We start from the raw sequence: 26,388 nt of genomic DNA on the forward strand, positions 1-26,388 counted from the left end.
TTGCGGGACCGGTAAGTCCCCATTGCAAATGCCATTCCCCATTCCCATTTGAGCCCCCATAGGGCTCAATGGGAATGGGGAGGGCGCAAATAACGGGCTTGCATTGGTCAAACCCGTTATTTGCACCCTGGTCACTTAACGGGTCTTGTCCATAATGCCAGGTCAGACCAGGCGTTAAAGGAGGGATCCGCTAAGGGACCTTGTAGTAGGGCGGTAAGGGATTACCGGCACCGATCTCCTTACCGGTGCCGGTATCACTTAACGCCCAACTTGGAATGAGGCCCATCATATTTGATCTGTAATGTATAGACCCTATCTTCCCTATAATCCTTATTGTTTCAAAATAATGTTCTAGATTGTCTCAGCTGGACTTTATCCTGATGAATTTTGAGCATTGCATCCATGGTATTAAAATATTTCTGCTTCGTGCTTTCTGGTGCTGGCATTTCTTCAATCTCTTGATATTCAGACATTTGTGAGAAAACATACATTGAAAAAATATTTCTTACACAGACGTAACGCTGTTGACTGTTCTGAGGAAGAGCCCAGTTCGAGCAATATGTCAATGATGGATATTCATAATACCAAATTGCGGCTTCTGCTGTTAGAAGATTGCCAAGTACCTACCGACAGACAAATACTAGATGAACTTCACTTATTTCCCAGGAATTTAGATATGCCTGAACTTAAATGAAATCTAAATGTGTTCCAATTATAAGCCAAGATAGCCTTATTGACACCTTTCATAAGGCGGTTGTCCTAGATATACAAAAGGATCGCTTTGAGAGGGCTGTAGGGAATCAGAAATATGATAACCCCAGTGTGGAAGAATGGCAAGTATTACAGGAGTTACAAGATGATGACTCCATTATTATCATAGAGGCAGATAAAGGAGGAGAAATATAGTGATATTTCATAGAACAGATTATATCACAGTGGGAAGAGATGTCAAATTCTTTCAACAGATGCTTATGGGACCTGAGTGCATAAAGGCACAAGATAACAATATTTAACATTACTTTAGGTGGCACTGGGCATAGCCACCCTTGTGTGCCATCGATGCTGTTGTGAGTTACAAAAAGGAATGCTAACATAGCACAGACATTTCAGTGTCCCTATGCTCAACTCATACATATTCATTGGTCTGTAAATGGTGCCTAAATAGCATATCCTACCTTTGGTTTAGTGGGTACAGCGGCATCACAGGGCCTCAACTGGCACAGCCTTGTCTCTTTCATTAGCTTGCACAGAGGGTTGTCATTGGTAATGCGGGTTGAGATGCCCATGTCACAGGTCTTGGAGCACGGCGACCATTCAGTTGTCTGAACTGCACACCTGGATTTGATGGGATGGGGGTGAGGTGTCAAACCTAAGACAGAAAAGAGGGGAGATCATATGTTTAATGACAAAGGGAAGGCAGAAAATAATACTATGTATTGCTATTCTTTGAATAACAAAGAGCAGCATGATCTCATATGCCTGTTGGCTTACTGTCCAGGATGCACTGAAAGTGTTACCATCATTTGCCTGAAGGAAAGGCTACCATGCTGCTAGGACTTCACGCCATACACACACACACACACACACACACACACACACACACACACACACAAACACTGAGTGTCCTCTTTGTAACAATATTTCCTTCTATATACAACAATACATATCTCCTCATACTCAGTAGGATGAACAACTGAGACTATCCACCCTGTTGGTAATCAAACCAGGGCCCTCCACTTCATATACCTGCATCACGTGGTAAAAACCGCTCCATGTGATAGGCTAGAGTTCCTTAGTACACAATGGCTCGGTCCACCCCCATGCCAACCAGGGATTTGCAGTGAAATCTAGAATTGAGGCACCACACGGCTGAGAGTTATGCAGGATTCTGTGGCATCTCAACACATAGGTTGTAGCACTCCCATTAACTTCCATTTGCACCCCCATTTAGTATCAGGGGTAAAACCAGCCTTGTTGTCCCTGGCAGGTGAAAACCCAAACAGAAGACATGCCAGAACAATAGGAGACCCTTACTCTGGCGACAAAACTCCCGAAAAGCTTGAGTCTGTGCACCAGGATTCGAGTACAGACAAAGGTCTACCTGTATAATGGCGGTCCTCACCAGCACAGGGAATGTGTGGGGACAAGAGGGAGTGGCGCTCTGGCAAAAAAAAAAAATCTGAAGTGCCTCTCTGTACCCCAGACCGAAGGGCTACCGCATGCCTCAACCAGATCGAGCAGACCGTTTTCAGAAGACTCAGTACTGGAGCGCAGGTAATGTGCCGGAACAAGACAGAGCAGCGCTCTAGGCAAAAATACAATTCTTCCTGGAGTGTGACTCTGTCCCCCAGAGGCAGGGGCTAGCACATGACTCTCCCAGATTGCTTTCAGAAGCCTCAGCACTGGAGCACTGCCTAGCTCAGGTGTCTTTGCACACATGAGTAGCCCAATCTTCATTGAGCTTTTCAGAAGACTCAGCCCTGATGGCTGCATGCAGAAACTGCCGAAGCCACACATACTGTGTAGCAGCTGCCTAAACTTGTCTATATGTCCTGTAATTTAAAGGCATCTCTTTATTAGGATGAATAGTGTGACCAATCAAAAGAGAAGAGTCCGTTATTCGCTTAAAAGGGTTTCTTACTGAATCACTAAAAGACGTGTCCAACATTAAAAATTGTGGATGTTATGAGGTTTCCATAATGCCCTCTGATTTTATGCAACTCGCCAGGATTGGGTCTATGAAGAGATACTGTGTTGCACAACCTGGCTAGGGGCCACACCCGTTGGTCCCCTCCCCTAATTCCCACAGCCCCGCCACTCCAAAGAGGTGACAGTTCCCCCAGTAATTGTTTCCCATTTCCAGCACTGGTCTTTACCTGATCCCACTTTGAAGCTGTTGCGGACCAGGCTGATCAGTTCATTGCTGGATACAGGTTCAATGTCGTCCTGCTCCCTTGCTTCTTCAGAGGACCTGAAGGGGTCATCGGCGTCACCAGTGGTGTCGCCCGAGTCTTCCGGGATGTAGTTGCTGTCACACATCCACTCCTCGCAGCACTGGCCGGGGACCTTCACGAGGCGAGGGTTTATGCAGTCAGCGCCGGGCATTGCCATCTCCTTGGGGCAGAGGGGCATGCACCCCACCACCCCATCGATGCAGGTGCACTGATGTTTGCAGTTGGGCTGGAAGTTCTCCCCATTCTGATAGAGCTGCCCGAAGAACTCACACGGCCGGCCTTCAGACTTTGCTGTGAATGAAACAAAGGAAACGCTGCAATCATCCAGAATGCATCAGGTTAAATTTAGTAATTTATACATCCCAATAATAGAAGGCAACAATAGGACCTGGACTAAGCCAGCACTATTTAGACATGTGACATATGCAATGCTGCTCTCTTTAATGCATACCAACCAATGGCTGTTCAGGCCACCACATAGGATCTCTTCTGCAAACAGGTTCAGAAAAATCTACCTATTCTTAAAATGGTTAAAATACCTTGACGTGTATTACCCCTTTTAAATAAACACAGATTGGCGTATTCCTTAGGGTAGAATGGTTGAAAATGGACCTTGTGGCGCTCGTATTCCTACCTCTACATATTCCTCTCATGGCGGTAGGGTCTGCCCCGAAGTCACAGTGCAGCCCCTTGATGTAGTCACAGGGCTGCTCCAAAGAGCAGTCCTCGTTGTACTGCCCGGCACACACTTTACAGCAGCAGGCATCCAGGACCAAGCTGATCCCTGGTGGGCACACGGGAGGCTCATCAGGGCAGTTGCAATTTGCAGGACAGTCACAATCCACCTGAAGAGAAAAAGAGAAGGTTGTAAGAAAGTGCATTCATCGGCTAATTGCTAAGAAACAAAGAAAAACTTCTGAAGTTCACAGGACACAGTATTACTCTCTTGGCACTCTTTTAACTATTCTGTTTAAAATTTGAATTAAGATAAATTGTTATCCTGCAGGATGGCAGCTACAAGGCATTGAGCTGGCCTTCGTGCTCCTGTTGGGCCACTGCAGTAGATGAAGGATGGCAGCTACAAGGCTTTGAGCTGGCCTTTGTGCTCCTGTTGGGCCACTGCAGTAGATGAAGGATGGCAGCACAAGGCATTGAGCTGGCCTTTGTGCTCCTATTGGCCCACTGCAGTAGATAAAGGATGGCAACTACAAGGCTTTGAGCTGGCCTTTGTGCTCCTGTTGGGCCACTACAGTAGATGAAGGATGGCACCTACAAGGCTTTGAGCTGGCCTTTGTGCTCCTGTTGGGCCACTGCAGTAGATGCGTTCTCTACCGTTCCATCGCTTGGCTTTCTACCTCATCCCAATATTCCTGCGCTGTTTACCAATCAGGTCCTTTACATGCCCCTATAAACGGTGACCAATTGTGATTGACTTTTGGTAGGTCTTCCATCCCCTCATATGCAAAGATGGAAACACTTTTTACAAATTACTGATGAAGAGCTGATTCTGTCAGACACAGTGCAAGAGGCAGCCATCTTCCTCTGCCGGGAAATATAGTCAGAACTGCATGCACGAACATAGTGCTTTAGGGAGTTTGCAAGCAATATTGGCATCTACATTTTGGCATCTTTCCAGTTGTGCCAACTCCAGACCCCCACTCTTGGCAAACACATGTGAAAAGAGCTCCAAGCTGCATTGCAGAGAATCCTTCACGAGAGCTGTATCAAAGCTACCTTCTGACAGGCCTCCAGTTCCTAATACCATGAGGCGCTAGATAGTTAGCCAAGGCAAAGCCTGTGGATTGTCAAAGTGGAAAACCCACAAACATTTTTCCTGATCTATGACCCGTTTTATATTGCAGTGCAGTCAGGACATTCTTTTGCCGCATTAGTTTACCACAATGTATTTATTTATTTATTTATTTATTTCTTAAGCGCCAAAAGCCCACAGACATCAGTGTGCTACTCATACAGAAGGACTTAAAAGAGACGGGACATAACGTAGGGCATTTGAGAAAGGAGGGTCAGTCCGTGACTGGCACAGGCTAGATGTGATCATTAAAATACTAGATTTTCAAATGTTGTCTAAACGTTAGGTAGCACGCTTCCAGGCATAGTTCAAAAGGTAGCGAGTTCCAAAATTGAGTGGTTAGGACAATAAAAGAGCACCCTAGACCTATGGCTCTTTTGGATCTGGGAACAGACAGCAGACCACTCGAACCGGAGCGGAGGTGGCGCTGAGGACATAGAGTTTTATTTTATCCTTGAGATAGCCGGGAGCACTGCCATAGACACAGTTGTCGGCCAACAAGACTGCCTTGAATCGAATTCTTGCTGCCACATTCTTGGAAAATCTCAGACAATGCGAACCGCATCATTTTGTGATGTTGGAAGTCTCTTTAGACTATTGTTACTTGCCCCAATCAGAAGAGCATTACAATAGCCAATACGAGGCATAATAATTGCCCTATGGCTGCATGTTTTTTGTGAGATGGAGAGGTTTAACATGCCTTAACAATTTCAGGTGATACTATGCCTGCCCTATTATACCAACTACCTGTGGCTCAGAGCTTAGTGAAGCGTCGATATGTACTCCCAACAGTTTCCCTTTGCACAGGATCGTTGTCCGGTTGTTTTCAATGACAAGCTCGGTCTTGGCTGGATTTAAACACAGCCAATTATGAGCCATCCATCTTTTGCAAGGTCATTGATGTTAGTAAGCCGGGTTCAGTCAGATACGTAGTCGCCACATCAGCGTAGACATAAACGGACATCAGAGGTGGTGAGGAGGTCACAGAGAGGCTTGGGATATAGGTTAAACAAGGCTGGAGACAGGCACCTTGTGGGAGCCCGAAGTGTATTTGTTCGGGGCTTGAGGAAACCTCTCCCCAACACACACATGGGTTCCTATTGCCCAAAAAAGAGCAAATCCAATCTGCAGCCTCACTAACACACTCCCCATAGGTGGTTAGGCAGTCCAGCAAGCACCTGTGATCCATCAAACGGAAAGCGGCTGCTAAGTCTAGCAAAATGACTTGGCCAATTTCGTAAACTGAGCTCTTGTTTAAGTTTCAAGCTTCATTTTGTTTGCAAACCAAGTTTTGGGACGTTTACAAAAAGCAACAAAACATATACACCACTTCTCTGCCATTTCTCTAATATTCATAATTATACCCTGCTAGCACTTATCAAAGGACTTATTCAAAATGTATATAATTATTATTTTCCATGCATTTTCTTTCACTCTTTAATGAATCATATTTGTACTACACATTTCTACACTCATCTAATAAAGAAAATGTGCAAGGTTACACAAGACCAAACCGAATTCCTGAGACCTAAGAGGCCACTGCTATACATATACTAGACAATGAGCACCTCGGGAGAGGCACCAGCGAATCCGGTGCCGTGAAATATAGGCGCGCATCTCCGATGACCACCCGCATTGAAGCCACTGCTTCACATATACTAGACAATGAGCACCTGGGGAGAGGCACCAGCGAATCCGGTGCCGTGAAATATAGGCGCGCATCTCCGATGACCACCCGCATTGAAGCCACTGCTTCACATATACTAGACAATGAGCACCTGGGGAGAGGCACCAGCGAATCCGGTGCCGTGAAATATAGGCGCGCATCTCCGATGACCACCCGCATTGAAGCCACTGCTTCACATATACTAGACAATGAGCACCTGGGGAGAGGCACCAGCGAATCCGGTGCCGTGAAATATAGGCGCGCATCTCCGATGACCACCCGCAATGAAGCCACTGCTTCACATATACTAGACAATGAGCACCTGGGGAGAGGCACCAGCGAATCCGGTGCCGTGAAATATAGGCGCGCATCTCCGATGACCACCCGCAATGAAGCCACTGCTTCACATATACTAGACAATGAGCACCTGGGGAGAGGCACCAGCGAATCCGGTGCCGTGAAATATAGGCGCGCATCTCCGATGACCACCCGCAATGAAGCCACTGCTTCACATATACTAGACAATGAGCACCTGGGGAGAGGCACCAGCGAATCCGGTGCCGTGAAATATAGGCGCGCATCTCCGATGACCACCCGCAATGAAGCCACTGCTTCACATATACTAGACAATGAGCACCTGGGGAGAGGCACCAGCGAATCCGGTGCCGTGAAATATAGGCGCGCATCTCCGATGACCACCCGCAATGAAGCCACTGCTTCACATATACTAGACAATGAGCACCTGGGGAGAGGCACCAGCGAATCCGGTGCCGTGAAATATAGGCGCGCATCTCCGATGACCACCCGCAATGAAGCCACTGCTTCACATATACTAGACAATGAGCACCTGGGGAGAGGCACCAGCGAATCCGGTGCCGTGAAATATAGGCGCGCATCTCCGATGACCACCCGCATTGAAGCCACTGCTTCACATATACTAGACAATGAGCACCTGGGGAGAGGCACCAGCGAATCCGGTGCCGTGAAATATAGGCGCGCATCTCCGATGACCACCCGCAATGAAGCCACTGCTTCACATATACTAGACAATGAGCACCTGGGGAGAGGCACCAGCGAATCCGGTGCCGTGAAATATAGGCGCGCATCTCCGATGACCACCCGCAATGAAGCCACTGCTTCACATATACTAGACAATGAGCACCTGGGGAGAGGCACCAGCGAATCCGGTGCCGTGAAATATAGGCGCGCATCTCCGATGACCACCCGCATTGAAGCCACTGCTTCGAAGCCACTGCTTCACATATACTAGACAATGAGCACCTGGGGAGAGGCACCAGCGAATCCGGTGCCGTGAAATATAGGCGCGCATCTCCGATGACCACCCGCAATGAAGCCACTGCTTCACATATACTAGACAATGAGCACCTGGGGAGAGGCACCAGCGAATCCGGTGCCGTGAAATATAGGCGCGCATCTCCGATGACCACCCGCAATGAAGCCACTGCTTCACATATACTAGACAATGAGCACCTGGGGAGAGGCACCAGCGAATCCGGTGCCGTGAAATATAGGCGCGCATCTCCGATGACCACCCGCAATGAAGCCACTGCTTCACATATACTAGACAATGAGCACCTGGGGAGAGGCACCAGCGAATCCGGTGCCGTGAAATATAGGCGCGCATCTCCGATGACCACCCGCAATGAAGCCACTGCTTCACATATACTAGACAATGAGCACCTGGGGAGAGGCACCAGCGAATCCGGTGCCGTGAAATATAGGCGCGCATCTCCGATGACCACCCGCATTGAAGCCACTGCTTCACATATACTAGACAATGAGCACCTGGGGAGAGGCACCAGCGAATCCGGTGCCGTGAAATATAGGCGCGCATCTCCGATGACCACCCGCAATGAAGCCACTGCTTCACATATACTGGACAATGAGCACCTGGGGAGAGGCACCAGCGAATCCGGTGCCGTGAAATATAGGCGCGCATCTCCGATGACCACCCGCATTGAAGCCACTGCTTCACATATACTAGACAATGAGCACCTGGGGAGAGGCACCAGCGAATCCGGTGCCGTGAAATATAGGCGCGCATCTCCGATGACCACCCGCATTGAAGCCACTGCTTCACATATACTAGACAATGAGCACCTGGGGAGAGGCACCAGCGAATCCGGTGCCGTGAAATATAGGCGCGCATCTCCGATGACCACCCGCATTGAAGCCACTGCTTCACATATACTAGACAATGAGCACCTGGGGAGAGGCACCAGCGAATCCGGTGCCGTGAAATATAGGCGCGCATCTCCGATGACCACCCGCATTGAAGCCACTGCTTCACATATACTAGACAATGAGCACCTGGGGAGAGGCACCAGCGAATCCGGTGCCGTGAAATATAGGCGCGCATCTCCGATGACCACCCGCAATGAAGCCACTGCTTCACATATACTAGACAATGAGCACCTGGGGAGAGGCACCAGCGAATCCGGTGCCGTGAAATATAGGCGCGCATCTCCGATGACCACCCGCATTGAAGCCACTGCTTCGAAGCCACTGCTTCACATATACTAGACAATGAGCACCTCGGGAGAGGCACCAGCGAATCCGGTGCCGTGAAATATAGGCGCGCATCTCCGATGACCACCCGCTTTGAAGCCACTGCTTCACATATACTAGACAATGAGCACCTGGGGAGAGGCACCAGCGAATCCGGTGCCGTGAAATATAGGCGCGCATCTCCGATGACCACCCGCATTGAAGCCACTGCTTCACATATACTAGACAATGAGCACCTGGGGAGAGGCACCAGCGAATCCGGTGCCGTGAAATATAGGCGCGCATCTCCGATGACCACCCGCAATGAAGCCACTGCTTCACATATACTAGACAATGAGCACCTGGGGAGAGGCACCAGCGAATCCGGTGCCGTGAAATATAGGCGCGCATCTCCGATGACCACCCGCAATGAAGCCACTGCTTCACATATACTAGACAATGAGCACCTGGGGAGAGGCACCAGCGAATCCGGTGCCGTGAAATATAGGCGCGCATCTCCGATGACCACCCGCATTGAAGCCACTGCTTCACATATACTAGACAATGAGCACCTGGGGAGAGGCACCAGCGAATCCGGTGCCGTGAAATATAGGCGCGCATCTCCGATGACCACCCGCATTGAAGCCACTGCTTCACATATACTAGACAATGAGCACCTCGGGAGAGGCACCAGCGAATCCGGTGCCGTGAAATATAGGCGCGCATCTCCGATGACCACCCGCATTGAAGCCACTGCTTCACATATACTAGACAATGAGCACCTGGGGAGAGGCACCAGCGAATCCGGTGCCGTGAAATATAGGCGCGCATCTCCGATGACCACCCGCATTGAAGCCACTGCTTCGAAGCCACTGCTTCACATATACTAGACAATGAGCACCTCGGGAGAGGCACCAGCGAATCCGGTGCCGTGAAATATAGGCGCGCATCTCCGATGACCACCCGCATTGAAGCCACTGCTTCACATATACTAGACAATGAGCACCTGGGGAGAGGCACCAGCGAATCCGGTGCCGTGAAATATAGGCGCGCATCTCCGATGACCACCCGCATTGAAGCCACTGCTTCACATATACTAGACAATGAGCACCTGGGGAGAGGCACCAGCGAATCCGGTGCCGTGAAATATAGGCGCGCATCTCCGATGACCACCCGCATTGAAGCCACTGCTTCACATATACTAGACAATGAGCACCTGGGGAGAGGCACCAGCGAATCCGGTGCCGTGAAATATAGGCGCGCATCTCCGATGACCACCCGCATTGAAGCCACTGCTTCACATATACTAGACAATGAGCACCTGGGGAGAGGCACCAGCGAATCCGGTGCCGTGAAATATAGGCGCGCATCTCCGATGACCACCCGCAATGAAGCCACTGCTTCACATATACTAGACAATGAGCACCTGGGGAGAGGCACCAGCGAATCCGGTGCCGTGAAATATAGGCGCGCATCTCCGATGACCACCCGCAATGAAGCCACTGCTTCACATATACTAGACAATGAGCACCTGGGGAGAGGCACCAGCGAATCCGGTGCCGTGAAATATAGGCGCGCATCTCCGATGACCACCCGCATTGAAGCCACTGCTTCACATATACTAGACAATGAGCACCTGGGGAGAGGCACCAGCGAATCCGGTGCCGTGAAATATAGGCGCGCATCACTGTTGACCACCCGCATTGCACAGAAGCCAGCCGGCGCCCTACCCATCTGCCATCTTTCGGCCCCGTCTGATATTGTTCCCAAACTCCCCCTGCCTACCTCACTAAGGCCCCATCCACTGCTCTTTTGGGGTTTTCTGACTGAAGCAGACTTTGCAGCCCACCCTACACCTCACGACTCTGAGGGCAAAGATACATCAATGGTTTATGATTTGAGAGCTTCTATCCCGTTACTGTTATTATAAATTAGGCAATGGAAACCAGCAATAGCAAGGTCTTAAACCAATCAATCTTAATACTGAGGGGTGGAAGTGGAACAAAGGAACTGGTGGTTCTTTGGCTGCATTCAAAAAGAGGTGAATGGTATGGTTGGACAGATGGCCGGGAGGGCAGGGGTGGTGGGGGATTGACCAGGATGGTAAACTTTAGTTCAAATAGTTGGATTTCAAGTTCTACTGTAATGATGTCTTATAGAGTTTGCTTACAAAAACACAAATGGCATAATAAAGCCACAGGACAGAATCTTTAAAGCAACACTTTAAGCCAAAAGAATATAATTGTTGCTTTAATTTTGACATCCTGAATGGTAAACTAGAAGTCCCAGAATGCAAGATAATGCCAACCTGAAAAATCCAGTTAACCCTTCTTTACTTTCAATGATTTAAGACATGTTATAAAGGAAGTTGGTTTATGCAGATTCTTTGTCACAAACTTCCAGAACCTTATTCATGATGTTGAAAACATTTGATAGTGACTTAAAGCAACTTTATTTTTTTGCATATCCAGATAGTAGACATCTGGGATATAAAAAAATCTTTAAATTGGCTCTTAGTGTTGCTCACTTTAACTATCATAGATTTGCAATGTAGCTGGTGTTTTATGAGGTCTTTGAGTTGGAAATGTTCCATCATGCATACGAAAGGCTGTGCCACTGAAAAAGAAATGTGTTTTCACCCTGAGCACCTTAACGCCCTGCAGAGCCAAGGATGCTGTGTGTGCGTCTGCCTACCTGTGACTTGGGAAACAAGCAGTACTTGAATATTCGGCCTGAGCCGATTCTATATTCGGCTCAGGAGAAAGACAAAGGGGGTCATTCCGAGTTGGGCGGTAAGGGATACCGGGCACCGTTAAGGAGACCGGTGCCAGCAATCCCTTACCGCCCAATTACGAGGTCCCTTAGCAGGAACCGTAAAGGACGTGTGGTCTGACCACACATCCTTTACGGGTCCCGCTAAGGGACCAGGGCGCTAATAACGGGCCTGCTATACGCGAGCCCGTTATTAGCGCCCTCCCCATTCCCATTGAGCCCGTTGGGGTCTGAAATGGGAATGGGGAACGGTTGGTTTAATGAGGACTTACCGGTCCCTCCAGGGTCAGAATGCAACGGTAAGTCCCCATTAAACCAGACCGATGCCGGACCGGGTATTGGAGGCAGCCATGGCGCAAAAAGCGCCATGGCTACCTCCAATCTCGTAATGACCCCCAAAGTGTCAAGGATGCATTTGTTGAACCTTTGAAGTAAAGGTACATGCTGTAAAGATTAAAAGAACTAGTTATACGGCGTACCAATGGTTTATACTGCACTTCCATCTCTGAGAATACTGAAGCTATTCCAAACCATCAGGGGAAACAAACAGATTAACAGGAACAAGGACAATTCTGAGTGTGGGTGATGGGAATCGTATGATTAGAAAGATATTGACTATACTGATCAGGAGTTCTATTTTGTAGGATCAACAATAGATCCAATGGAACTTTATATATTAAATCCCAGATATGCCCACTTACCTTGAAGCAATTTCCTCGCAACGCAGCCTGTCAGGGAACTACGTATACGTTTACTGCGCATGGAGGAAAAGGGATGATCATGGCGGCGGCAGCACGGACTGTCAGGTAAGGAGAGGGTTTGGGTAGGAGTGTATGTGTATGTATAAGTACATGTATGGGGTACGTGTGTATGTATGTCAGAAGCGGGTTGGCGGACGGGGGTGTCAATCGCTGAGCAGCTGACTGGGCTTGGGGGGAGGAAACACGGGTTGTGGGGGTGTCCGAACAGCAGGGGAATGGGCCATTGAAATGTTTCCCCACAGCACCAAAATCGGATTGGGGCAACCATGCGTCGATGAAGTCGAGGTAAACAACGTAGATCCTAAATCACTACCCAAAAACATTCTGTTGCCAAATGTAGGCTACAAACCGAGCCTCACAGTTCGCAGGCATGAATTCACATGCGTCTAAGGCAATTCACCACTATATGAAATAAACATTTTAACTTGCATGTCTAGGCTTCAATGATTTACTGCATGGTGCAGAAGGCTTGCTAAAACCACTATGGAATGCAAATAAAAGGTTGTACCTACCTGGAATTGTCCACCGTACCAGATCCCTAGGTTTCCCTGCTCTGGCTAGTAAATACATGGATCACAACTCAAACAAACTCTGTTACGATGAGCCAAATACACTTTGCTTACGGGTTGGGAGCTTGTGGGACACGGACACACCGTGCTGAGGGCCATTTATACTAGCAGTGTACTGGCACACATTGTATTCACCTTTCCAAGAGGCAATTATACAAAAATGCTCAACGTCAGAGACGCAGGCTTCCAGGTGGCATTTGGCCAACAGAGCTGAAGCGGTAGCCAGGCACAGAAACCGATGGCTCTGGTATGGAGGAACTTGAACAGCCAACTTCCTGTGAGTATATATAGTCCACGTGGGCGAGGGAGGAACATGCATCCTCTGGTACACATCACTGCATGGTGGGTTGAATAAAAGCAGTGTGTAAACACCCCAAAACTGTTCTCCAACGAGAGGGTGCTTGGCCATCACCAACCCCAATGAAATGTTCCTATGTAAAATGGTATCCCGGACAACCTCATAACCAGCACCTATTCTTGCTGGTAATAATAGCGTAGCGGTTAAGGAAATGGCTGATAACGTTTTCAAGGGTGTCCGGTCAAATGGTCGAAAATAAAAGATCGAATGACCATTTGATCGAAAGTCAAATGGTCGAAAAAAAAATGTTCGAATTTTTTTATTTATTTATTTATATATTTTTTTAGTTTTGTTTGGTAAAAAAATTAATATAGAAAAAGGGGGCTTGGGGGGAACCCCCCATAAAAAAAAAATAAAAAAAATATAACAATCGACCATTTTTTCGACCATTTGACTCTCGATCAAATGGCATTCGATCATTTGGTTTTCGACCAAATGACCTACAACCGTTTTCAAGCAGTATTATTACCATGGTTCTTCAATCTAGAGTGCATGTAAATTGTGCAGGAAGCTGTGCCTTATGGCCTTTTTGCCCACATTTTGGCTCTGGTATCTGGATAACCAACATTCGCTTATCCTGCATATTTGGTTATCTGGCACCGTTGGAATCTCACTGGTGTCAGATAATCAAGCTTCCGCTGTATTCCTCGTATGCTTACCAAATTGGTAAAGAATTGTTGTGACCGTGCAAGAATGTGAAACTAGCACTATCGAAAAATGGTTTAGTTTTTAAAGATGAAAGGCAGCAGGGGCTAATGTAGCTTTAGGGCTCCTTGTCCTGTCTGGTCCTGCTCAGAGAGTGCATGTCCAATACTTCCTCATAGGTGCATGCACATCCAGGCAGGACTTCCAGAGGAAGCCATCCTGCTTATTTATTTATTGTGTATTTGCTTATACATCAAAACACCTTTCTTGATACGGAACAACCTTGTATTGCTACTGCTGTAGAAGTCAAGGAAAGCCTATGGTGTCACTTATCCAGATGTATTCATAGGTTAGAAATATATGCAGACCTGTAAGATGCAGACATGAATCAGAAAATTCAACCGCTATCACGTAAACGACTTCAGAAATGACCCACACGGCCACGTTGGGGAAGGCAGTACCTGTAGCCAGAGTTGCCCACTTTGACTGCTGATCTCAGATCTGGCAGGCATGGTTAGGCACACCCTGACATATTTGGCCACCTTTTAGCAGACACATTAACACACGGTATGTTGCATAGACTTTGCCAAGGCATGAGGTCTGGGCAGGGGTCAAGTCCTAAAAATGTGGGGGCACTCATTCACATACCAATTAAATGTGGCTCCACAGAAATTAGCATATCAAAGTGTCTTCTGAAAAAAGTGTGGGTGGTAACTCCTGAAAAAAGTGGAAGGAGTCTGTCCACCTGCGTGTACCCTCGACATGACCCCTAGGCCTGGGATGCAGTACAGACAGGCCAACTGGTTGGGAGAGGCATAAAATAAAAATGACACAACTTAATCCCAACATGTATTGAGGCCTTGGGACTAAAAAATACATGTGTAATGTTTACGCCGGGATGGAGTTCTTCTAAGCGTACATACAAGCTTATCTTTTACATTCTCGTTCCAACTACTTGGGCTTCTCCTACTTCTTACATTTGTACTGTTTATGAGCACCTAGGAAGTTTGTGATGTGCTCTATATAAATAATGTTATATAAAGAAATCATGGACTGCCACTCTGTGTACTAGACAACATGCAATAGTTAAATTGAGTCCTGTATCAGTTGCAGGCACTGCAAGTGAAGGCAGGCCCTTGCATGCTCAGACCAGAATGAAATACAACCCGCTATGGGAAAAAGGGACACGATACCACTTGCAAGGATAACAAGTATTTATTTCTACAAAATAAAAGTGCATCAGCAAAGAACTCTGCGACCGCAGAACGTTCTGCCAAAATAGGGGTGTGCAGTAGGCTAAAAGGTTGCTTGACGTCATCTATGTAGTCATTACATACAGTATAAACCTGCAATGCTGGTTGGTTTGACCTTATACATGGACAACCCACTACATAGGGGATGCTAGGCCAATGGTCCCAGCCTTCTTGTCCATCTCCATCCACGTGGGTGCTGCTCGGCTTGGCATCCGCAGTAGCGCAGGGCCTAATAAGCAATTAGTTACTTCTGAAAACAGTGCTACTCTATCACTGTAACGGTGCACATGGCAGACACAGATATGGGCCCAGGGGGAGAGCCGAGGTCATACCAACTCACATACTTCAATCATTCCTGATGCAGCAGCAGCATCCCAAGGTCCTCCACCCTCGCCTTAGAAGTACAATTTCATCCCTCCCTGGCACCTCACACTACAAATCATGTGACCGAAATGTGAGGGCAAGAAAGCCCTGCTTTCTGAACTTCTTGATTGATCGGCGTCTTACAGCTTTATGGTCAGTGGTCTGGGCCTGGCTGGCACCATGGTATGTGGGGGTCTTAGTAGCAAAGCATATGAGCACTGTAGCTCTGATGAGGGGGTTTTGGGGCTGTGGGACCATGCTATCTGTATCGTGGGATGGTAACTGGCAAGAGGCGCTCTGCCCCTTCTCGTGGCCTTTCAGAGCACATTCTTACCAGGGCACGAAGGCCTACAGACAATGAGACAATGGATGGCTTGCAACTTCCCTGAAGGTGGTGTGGGTTAAGTCTTTGTATGCAGTCCTAATACTAACTGGTTTGGTGTTTTTGCCACGGTTGGATCTATGTTACAAAATGGCTGCATATAACTAGGATGGCATTTCCACTCATCTTTAATATATAGCTCCTAATGCATGCACTATGCAATCGCGCACTATCCTGCGTGCAAACCCCTCTCCCCCTGCTCTCTCGAAGTGCGGCCTGTTTGTTTCGCATTCAGTATCGCCTAGGGGGAAGGAAGACCCTCTCTCCTTCCCAACACAAGGGCAAACATATTCAATGGGCATCATTTCAGCAATGCCCGAGAGAGAACCCTGGAGGCAGGATAACATGAACACCTACAATACACCCAGACTGAAAGATGAGCCCTTGATACAGGGGTGGTCAACTTGTCATCCTCCAGATGTTTTGCCCTAAAATTCACATCAGTCTCAGCCAGCATAATCAATACTCAAGGATCATGGGAGTTGTAGGCCAAAACATTTCGAGAGTGTCCCGTTGGCTACACCACAATACATTAAATCACACAACAGCAGGAAACAAGATTGCAAGAAAAACTGGCAAGTGTGGAGAACATTGATCTCAAGCCCCTTACTACTGTTACTCAAGTGTAGACACACTATTTATTAACAAAAACCTACAGCAACTGGACACCTCTGGGCAAGGGGTGCGGTTGAATTGGAACCCTTTATATAGTTAACAGTTATAGATGTCATGCAGTGATGGAGACGCTCCTCACTATCTGTACAACAACACACCTCAGACAGGAACAAAGAAAGGAGGGTGAAAGCCGAGGGGTGCTGGGCACGGACTCGAGAATCGAACCTGTGGTGCTCCGTGTCATCTTGCTTCAAACGCTAGCACGTTGCCCATGAGCTATCTCCCTGCTCTGTCAAAATCACGGGAGCACAAGTTATAAAGGTTTGTGCCATGCGGGGCTTGGTTAGGCAGCTTATACAGATGCAGTAGCCGAGTGGGAGCGCCCAGAAACATGAGGTGACTGGGTTCTCTTCAGAACTGATAGTAATGCCACTCGTAGGCAAACGGGCCACAACCAAAAAGTCATTGACATTTCAGTCCTCCCTCCCGATTCAAGAGGTGCTTGGCTGAAAGTAGTAGTGTGGTGAACCACACCCGTGCAGTAGGCGCACACCCGTGTGAGCACCTGGTGGGTGCATGTGAGGAGGGGCTTTACCAGAAAGCCGCCCTGCAGTGCAGCTGCTGGAGGTTTGCAAAATCTTTGATTCATTCAGACCTGAATTGGGGGATGCAGTGTCCAACAGCACGTGTGCGCTGGTAGGGGCCAACACCCCCCCCCCGCAGAAAATCAAGTGAGGACGACGGCCACCCGATGGTGCACGTCAGGCCACCTGTTGTGGTAGCCTAGACATAAATGGGCAGAATCTCTACCACTACCATTGTTAAGGGAGTGGGCATCTGGCAGGCAGCAGGGGCATCATGTTGGCAGGAGACGGTGCGAAGAAGATCAAAATGATGGCCAACGTGGCTGGCTCCTGAAAGGTCCAAGATGTGGCATGTGGCATACATCCTATGCACAGTGTGACAGCTTCATGACTGCGAGGAATGTAAAGAAGGGCTTTAAATCATTTCCAGGCAGCGTGCCAAGGCTCCGTCTAGAACTGCTGTTGGTTTTGCCCTTGCACCTTGGCTTCCATTGGTGGTTTAGGAGAATGAACCATCATACCGCAATAACGTGAAATTCCGTCAGCATTTTTAGACGATTCCCTCGTCTCCCCATTATACCCCATCCACACGATACATGTACTGCTTTCCAGTACACGAAACTCTGTTGCAAAGTGTTGGGCTCTCAATCACAAGGAACCCAACATCAGCCGTCCAATAGTATCAATATAGCCCGGGCCGGATCCTGGATGCCTAGGCTCCTGTACAGATCTGCTTCTATGACAATGTGAGACTCCTGCCAGTGATGCCTGGACCAGTCGAACACCCTGGACTAGGCACTCCTTATTTGCAAGGGCTCAGCCTCCAGAATGTGGAAGCCCTCATGGGAGAGCTGGGCGGGAAGAAAGGCTACACTCTAGTAGGCCGACTCAAGGCGTGCACTGTCGGTCTCGCTGGGCTGGGAGCAGCAGAAGTCTCGGATCCCCTCTGGGGTACAAGCCCCAGGCATGCGCGAGGATCCAGGGTAGGTGGGCCAGCAGAAGCCTCTCGAAGTAGCATTGCATGCCCATCAGCTGCCCGCGGTAGCAAGATGCACCTCTCACAGTGTTCCCCGCAAAACAAGATATGCCCTAAAGAATGCACCTGCTCCTTAAGGAGGCCTCCTCCCATGTGTACAGCAAGAAGGCTCCAAGTTCTGTGGAGGTTGACGGTTTCTTTTGAAGAGCAGAAGCGTCACAGCTAATAATAATGGGTTTTTATGTAGCGCTTCCAGCTGGATTCCAGCCCACAGCCAAGTTTAGGAGTAAAAGTTGTTAACATCACCCAAGCTAAAAGCACTCAGTGTGTGGGCCTTAGAAGGATGAATAGCTGTGTTATGATGCACGTGAATTATAAATCAAGGGAGTTATACATTCAGCAGATGACTCTTCCAAAGTAGATGAACTGAATTTAGGAATTATAATAGCTTTTATTATGCCATCAATTGTGGGAGGAATTCAATACTTTGCGCTTTATATAAAACTATGATAATATAAAAGTGGTGATGGCAGAATAATGTCAAATAAATCTATTAGGAAGTCTAACAGCTTAATACAATACTGCAATTACCATGCACTTTGACCCACAAAAGTACTCCTCTCAAATTGTGTCAAACAGTTGTCCATCAGTAGCATAAAATAATTTAGCATTTTCATATTTGGTTGTGGGTTATAAGGCTGTGTTTTAGCACCACTTCGCGTCAGAAATAATGCTATGGGGAGGAGAGATAGTGGTGCATAGTGGAATATTTGGTGGTTATTGCAAGTGTCAATGTTACTGGCATACTTTGGCTGCATCACAGAATGTTGATTTTTGGTCCTTCCTATCACCGTTCTTTCTTCTACTCATGTGTACTACTCCTTCACCTTACTCATAATCTTTCTCCTGTGCCCTGTTATCAGCCAACAGAGGTTAACAGATAATGTAATAATACTCATGTGATGACGGGACCTGCAGCTTGCGTGTTCTTTGACCTCTGCCAATTCTCTATGGGAGCAACAACAACAAAAAAGCATACTTAAAATGTAAAATGCAATGAACAACAGCAAAAGCCAAACCTATCAGCTTTGACAGCACTTTTCTGATCTTGGGGATGTCAGTTCTCCTACACCCAGCAGTTCCCACTTAAAGGCCTACATTATTCGGCTCAATTTGGCAGTGAGCTCATCCACTTCCAGAAGAATCTATGAGGCATCTCTAGTACACATATGATGAACACCCATTTGGAGGACACCTCTCCATGCCACTGAGTATACATTCACATTGGTAATCTGGTTTTACAGACTACAGGTTTGGCCCATATCATGTTTCTGGGATGACAGCACAATTGGATTGGTATCTTGTGGAACCCAGCTCAGATTGTATACCAGGTAAGGTGTGGGTCATCCCATGAGTTTCATTTCAGTAGCACCTGCCTATCTGTGCCAACTAGGTGGTCCAGCAAGATGCATCACTTGGTCTGCATGAAGGGGTGGTAAATGGCAAGTCTGGTATGAAGTAAATGGCCCGTGAAGTGGTTGAAGCTACCGTGATCTCCTTTCCCCTCTTGAGCAAACCTCTGAATTGGTCTTTTCTCAGAGGTCCCACTGGATATGCGTGGGAGCCAGTAACAGACTCTATTGTTTATCAGGAACTAATCACGAGGAGTCCTTTAAGTTCATATATCAGGGTATGCGGAGGTTGTTTGAGTAGGCTCATTATGAGTATTCCTTTAAGTACATATATCAGGAGATTGTACGAGTAGGCTCGTCGTGAGTACTCCTGTAAGTTCATACATAAGGGTATCAGGGTATTTTTTGAGTAGGCTCATCAAGAGTACTCATTTAAGTTTATAGATTAGGAGATTGTTTGAGTAGGCTCATCATGAGGAGTCCTGTATGTTTATAAACCAGGAGATTGTTTGAGTAGGCTCAGCAGGAGAGGTCCTATATGTTTATAGATCAGGAGATTGTTTGAGTAAGTCATGTATATAGATCAGGGTATCGGGAGATTGTTTGAGTAGGCTCAGCAGGAGAAGTCCTATCTGTTTATAGATCATGGTATCAGGAGATTGTTTGGGTAGGCTCATCATGAGGAGTCCTGTATGTTTATAGATCAGGGTATCAGAAGATTGTTTGAGTAGGCTCAGCAGGAGAGGTCCTATATGTTTATAGATCAGGAGATTGTTTGAGTAAGTCATGTATATAGATCAGGGTATCGGGAGATTGTTTGAGTAGGCTCAGCAGGAGAAGTCCTATATGTTTATAGATCAGGGTATCAGGAGATTGTTTGGATAGGCTCATCCTGGTGATGCTTGTTTGAAAAAGGTTGCCTCTAGAAACATGATTAATCTGTATATAATACCTTGGGGAGGACTACTAAAAACTAGAATGCCAACATACAAATTTGCATAGAGGCTTAATGCTCTCCCAGTTCATTGCACCCCTGTGTACCTTCCCCACATGTATGATTTGTGATTTTTGTATGGATTTTGTTCGAAATAAACAGGTTTTACTACTAGTACCTGCCCTCCCCCACTATACATAAGACTGGAGCTTGAAGGATAGGCAGATGTGTTTGTTGACTCAAGAAATGTCTCCAGATCCGCACCAGATTTGGGGCAATGGGAGAGGAGAGGAGATGGAGGCTTTAAATCCTAGCTTTAGTCAGGCTTTTCTTATGAGTGTCTGATGCCTGAAGGTTTTGTGGTCTCCATATACTGCCCACTCTCTTATCTCATGCACAGTTGCGTTAGGCCCATCTAGGGCAACCATTCTTCCATGCAGATGGTAGGAAGGACTTCCACCCAGAGTTAACCAAAACAAGGAATCCTTTCTTTTCCCAGTGGGAGAGTGAGCGGACAGGGTTTCCAACTGAGGCCATAAAGACCAATCAGGAGATTTTCTGTTGGCCCCTACTACTCAGATATGATCCCAAGAGAAGCGTACTAACCAAGCGTGAGCACCAATGGAAGTGAACATGTTAATGCTCTCCAGTGGCTGCATGGGTTCAGTGGCCTCATCTAGGGCACTAGGCTCAAAATTGCTCTGGTTCCTAAACAGGATGCAAACTTTTGTTTGCATCATTCCTATTTAGCTGTAAATGCACGCAGGGGATACCACATCATGGGACTTCTTTGGGATTCTTCATTCCTGGGGTTCGATGTTTAGGAAGGAAAACAGTGTGTTTAGCACAAAAACACTGATCTTATGAACAAGAACTTGCTTTTTTACCGGGCATTAATCTTGCAGATTTTCTTTCTTAAACTGCTGAACAGCTTGTTCTCCATCCTCTCCTTTCCTTATCAAGTTGAGGCTTGTTTGGCACCAGTGAAATCAGTCATTGCCAGTGCTTTAAGTAGGATGAGGAATCAAGGGATGGCTCTAACAAGGGGGGTTGCCCTAAGTGCTGTTTGTGGCCTAAAAGTAGGGCACCTGTTCCAAACATCATGAGACCTTGAAAACATGTATGTCGGGTGGCTCAGCATGGTCGCAGATGGTCTTGTTTATACCCAGTCTACATATTGTAAATTAATCTCTCTTCCTTGCTTAGTAAATAAATCTGTTTATAAATAAATAATTCTCACTCAGTATATAAACTATTTAATCAATGATTAAAACACCCTTTTCTGTAAATAAATTAGGTCAAAGCAGAGGTGGACAAATAGCACCAATGTGTGTTCCTGGCTACTCTGCATAAAATGAAACAGCATTTGGGAACAAATTAATGACCAAAGATCTTTATAGTTCAAAATGATGTCTGACTGTGACTCAAGCAGGAAATCTGTGTGAGCACATAAAGCACACTAGGTATGTTGCTAATTTCATCTATCAAAACCCTCACCCTAACAACAAATGATTGCAAACTGCAAACCACATATTGTCATTTGGACAGATTCACCCCTCGTGAGACATGGGCTGTAAACATTATTCATACCCTGCAGGTATTCCTAGCACAGCTTGTAAATGGATATCTGGTTCTGGCAATTCTCAACTAGCCCACGTCTTCTGGATATCGCAAACTGGAGAAATGCACAGACAATGAAAGGCAGGGTAAGACTGGGGCATGAAATTGTCTCGGGCACCAATGAAACAGTGGCCCACAGTTCAAATGGCAATTCATTCATTTTGTGACGGACTGTTTGAGTAGTACCCCAGGGGGAGGTTTTTGATAAACGGTACTGCAAATTGTGCATTTTAAAGAATATTTATTCAGTAACACTGGTCAAAACTACAAAAAACAGGGCCACGCAAGCATGTTGTGTTGTTGGTTCGGCCATTGGCCTATAGGCCAGTCCAAGCCTGGACAAAGGGATTCCCGTCACCGGAGCTGGTTATGTAGACTGTTGGGGTGGTGCTGTTCCAGCTCACTTAAAGCCCTGCACACCACTTATGCCAATAACATCTGTTTGCAACTCCCGGCCTCTGGGCCGGTGTTATCGACAGCAGCTCCCTAGGAGAATTGGCGCCCCCCCTTCCTGGTCCCCCTGCCCTGGTCAACAGGCAGCAGGGCAGGGGGCAGGGCAGTGGGGGGCCCGGGTCATGATGCGCCCAAATATTTTTTTACCTCCTCGCGCCGACCCCCTCGCAGGGGGTTAAATCACTGGAATAGGGCTAGGGCGATCATGCAATGCATGAGCGCCCTATTCCAATGCAAAATACCTCGCCCCCATGTCGGAGCGAGGAGGTATTCATGTGAATAGGGTGCTGATGCTTTGCATCAGCACCCTATTGTTATTAAATGAGCCCGCCACCGCGGGTGCATTTAATAACAATAGAGCACCAGCCGCGCCTTCTCCCACTACGTCAGCTCGGTGAAGCCCATGAAAGACTCCCTCGAGCTGGCGTGGTGGGGGGCTAATGGCGCCCTGGGGGGGATTGGCGACCCAGGTGGTCGCCCGGCCTGCCCTGCCCTAAGGCCGGCCCTTCCCGGCCAACACCCTACAAGGACTTGAAAGTCTGCAAAAGTATTGCTTAGATGCTGATATGCAAGTGCAGCTGAGATGGCAAGATGATAGCGGGCACTGTGCACATTAGATTGGCTGCCCGTGCATCGGCATTAATGTTTCAATGGTTGACCAGTGTTTTGACAAAGGTGCAATGCACACAAACAAGTACTCTGTATCAGTAGGACCTTCTTACACTGCAATCCATTGCAGGCTCTTTTCTCTTCTCATGCTTTCCTTCTAACACCCACACCACATAAACATAAAAGGATGGGAATCAGAACTTTCTCTGTCCGGGCATCCACTTTGTGGAACACTTTACCATATGTGTCGTGTGCCACACAAGACCGTCTGGCATGTTCTAAGCACTTACAAATGTACTGTTCAATTCTGCAGACACCCTATCACACTAAGCGGCATCCATCTGCAGAACTAGGTTGTGTTGATGCTTTAGCAATGTTAAGCCAGTTTGGGGTATGTGCGCTTTACAAGAAAACTGCATCATAATGTAACAGCATGGCTTTGAATATTCAGAATGCACATGTAAAGGCCTCTCCTGCCTGCAGGGCCCTATCGAGACAGGGTCTCGCCACGCTCCCCCTAGCACTGAATATTCTCAGTCTCTGCAAAACGCATTATTTCGTTTTCTCTTGGTTTGAAATGGACTAACTTTATCATGCCTAAACCCCCTCTCACTTTCTTATCCCTAATCCCGCACCTCAAAGGAAATGGGTGTGCTTGGTCACATTAAGAGAGTCCGTTCAAACTTAGTTCATCTAATTTAAACTATGGGTGTTGGGTTTAATGAACATGGTTCTTATATCTCCAACCAAGGGAAGAAGCTTTTTCCAGTCAGTATCATAGATGAGTACTATTCTCGCCTCCCCAAAATGCTGCTATCTGGGCACCAATGAAGGAGCTCCTCAAGTGAGCAGGCCACTCAATCAGGACTTGCAGGTCACACCAAGCTGCTCAGCCGAGTCCTAGTACATCACAGGGCGACGGGCAAGCGTATAGTCATGGTATCTCAAATATGGGTTAGCCAATAATTAATTCCATTCAACCCTGGTAAACCAGCATCTCGGGGATATGAGTAAGCCTTACCCCATAGTATATCAATTTGGAGTAAGTCCATACTGACCTCCAGCTCTGAAACCCCAACATCACAGAGATGTGAGTGAGCCTTACAGCCATAGTATATCAAACATGAATTAGTCAATATTTCTATACACCTTTTGTAACCCAGGGTCCCATGGATATGAACAGGCCTTTCAGCCAATGTCTATCAAATAAGCATAAGCCTGTACTGCTATTCACGTGCAGCACTTCAGAGCTTTTGGGATCCGAACATGTCAGACTGTCTTTACATACCATCAATTTTTAGGATAAAATACGTTTACAGTCCTCTAACTCCAGCATTTCACAACTCTAAGGTCAAGGTTAAATGTCATCACAGATCTTAGACAGGGCTAACACTTACTGTCCTACAACTTTAAACCCATCACATCTCACCTATAACAGAAGACCCCACTACTCTAGCACCCTGGAACTCAAGCATCTCTCAGATATATGACTGAGCCTTACGGCTCTCCTCTGGCAAGTATTAAGACTTAATGAACTCAAGGCAGCACATATCTCAGTATGGATCCAGCCTCCCTTTGCCTGAACTCCCTAGCACCCATAGCCTCATTTCTCCCCCAAGCCAACACCCTGGTAGCTACTTTGTCTCCCAACCAACCCTCTTCAACCTCATTTACCCTAACCTTCTGTCGTCAGCTACTCCGCCATCTTCCTCGTCTCCCACTGCCTCTTAAACTGAATTTACCCTCAGCCTCTAGAATGCCCAAACCCTATGTAAGAAAACCTATTTTTTCACTGACCACTTAGACTCCCATCACTCTAAACTCTCTGTAATGTTTGCCATTAGAAAATGGATCCCATCACATCACTTCCACCATGCCTGCCCTCCAGACTGACCCAACCTTCTCCATTTTCCTTTTCAAACTGCAAAGGTGATGTTGCTGGTCTTATGTTCATCAATGACACACCATCAGCCCCTCTCCTATGACTTTACTCCCTCTTCCTTTGAGCAATTCCCCTTCTATCTTATTGCTCTGATCCCTCTTGCTATTCTCATTTACCACCCACCTGGCACTTTCAGTCTTGTCTTCTTTGATCTCTTGACCTTCTACTTGAAATGCACCCAGCTCATGTCCCCACCATAGTAATATGTGACCTTAATCTCTCCAATATCACCCAGACCCATACGCTGCAGTTGACTGCACTCTCTTTGACCACGTTTTGGTCAATCTACTTTGTCTTAGTTTCTACTCATAACAAGGTAACTCATTGGATCTCATATTCCTCTACTCCACTCTTAACTTCTCAGCTCTCTCTCGTGAACCCATTCCAGCTGACTGCTCACATATCCACTTCATCCATCTCTGTTACCCCACTGCTCTCACTCCACCCTCCCTCATCTAGCACCAAAAGAAAGTTTAAGCCTGACTCCATGGTCCCCTAGCTTGACCAAGTGAAGGTCTCCTGCCAAGTTCTCTTTCCTGCACTTGCTCACTCTATTGAACTGACTGTAGTTCAGTTCAACACTGCACTGGATACCCCAGATGACATTCACTATCCTGCTCGGATCTTCACCACATCGCAGGCACAACCTCAAGCATGGATCTCACATCCATCCAACAGTTGAGGACAGCAATGTCCCTCTGATTCTGCCACTGGTGCAATTATCCCACACCTATGTTTTCTAGTCTACAAAGACTCTCCTTTCCCTCACTGTCACTCTTATCTCTGCTGAATCCCCTTTAGATATAAATATAATACCATCTCCGCTTGCACGCTGCTCACAGCTATTCATGATCAGTGAGACCATTCTTCTCCCCTAAAAACCTTTCTGTATCCTCCCATGTGCTTTGACTTTGCCTTCACCTTCTAAAAATCCCACCAAACTAGGCAACGCTGTCCTTCTATCTCACACACCCCATTCCTCTTCTTTCCACCTCCTATCACGCCTGCCCGTGCTTCATAATTCCACTTCCCTCTCTCCTCTTCCACCAAACTCGGACCCATTCACAAATCTGCCATCCCAACCTTCCTTCCTGACAATCTCTAACACACCCCAAACATGTGTCACCTCCTCTCACCACTCTGCCCTTTTTCAGTCCATCCCATTAGATACCATCCCATCCTGTTAAAATATATCTGCAAGC

At 47.2% G+C, this 26,388-nt stretch overlaps 1 protein-coding gene across 1 annotated transcript in view; it reads right to left on the reverse strand.

Annotated features, from left to right (window-relative positions):
* Window positions 1-26,388, reverse strand: part of LOC138471945 (CCN family member 1-like) — a 54,805-nt gene that overhangs the window by 8,409 nt on the left and 20,008 nt on the right. The window contains exons 2-4 of the mRNA XM_069609825.1: window positions 3,589-3,799; window positions 2,877-3,245; window positions 1,176-1,369 (exon numbers count right to left, since the gene is read on the reverse strand). Of these exons, the coding sequence (XP_069465926.1) occupies window positions 1,176-1,369; window positions 2,877-3,245; window positions 3,589-3,799 (774 nt within the window). The remainder of the gene's footprint in view (window positions 1-1,175; window positions 1,370-2,876; window positions 3,246-3,588; window positions 3,800-26,388) is intronic.

This window comes from Ambystoma mexicanum, chromosome 8, assembly GCF_040938575.1.
Source record: "Ambystoma mexicanum isolate Mex_15411 chromosome 8, UKY_AmexF1_1, whole genome shotgun sequence".
NCBI classification, from domain to species: domain Eukaryota; kingdom Metazoa; phylum Chordata; class Amphibia; order Caudata; family Ambystomatidae; genus Ambystoma; species Ambystoma mexicanum.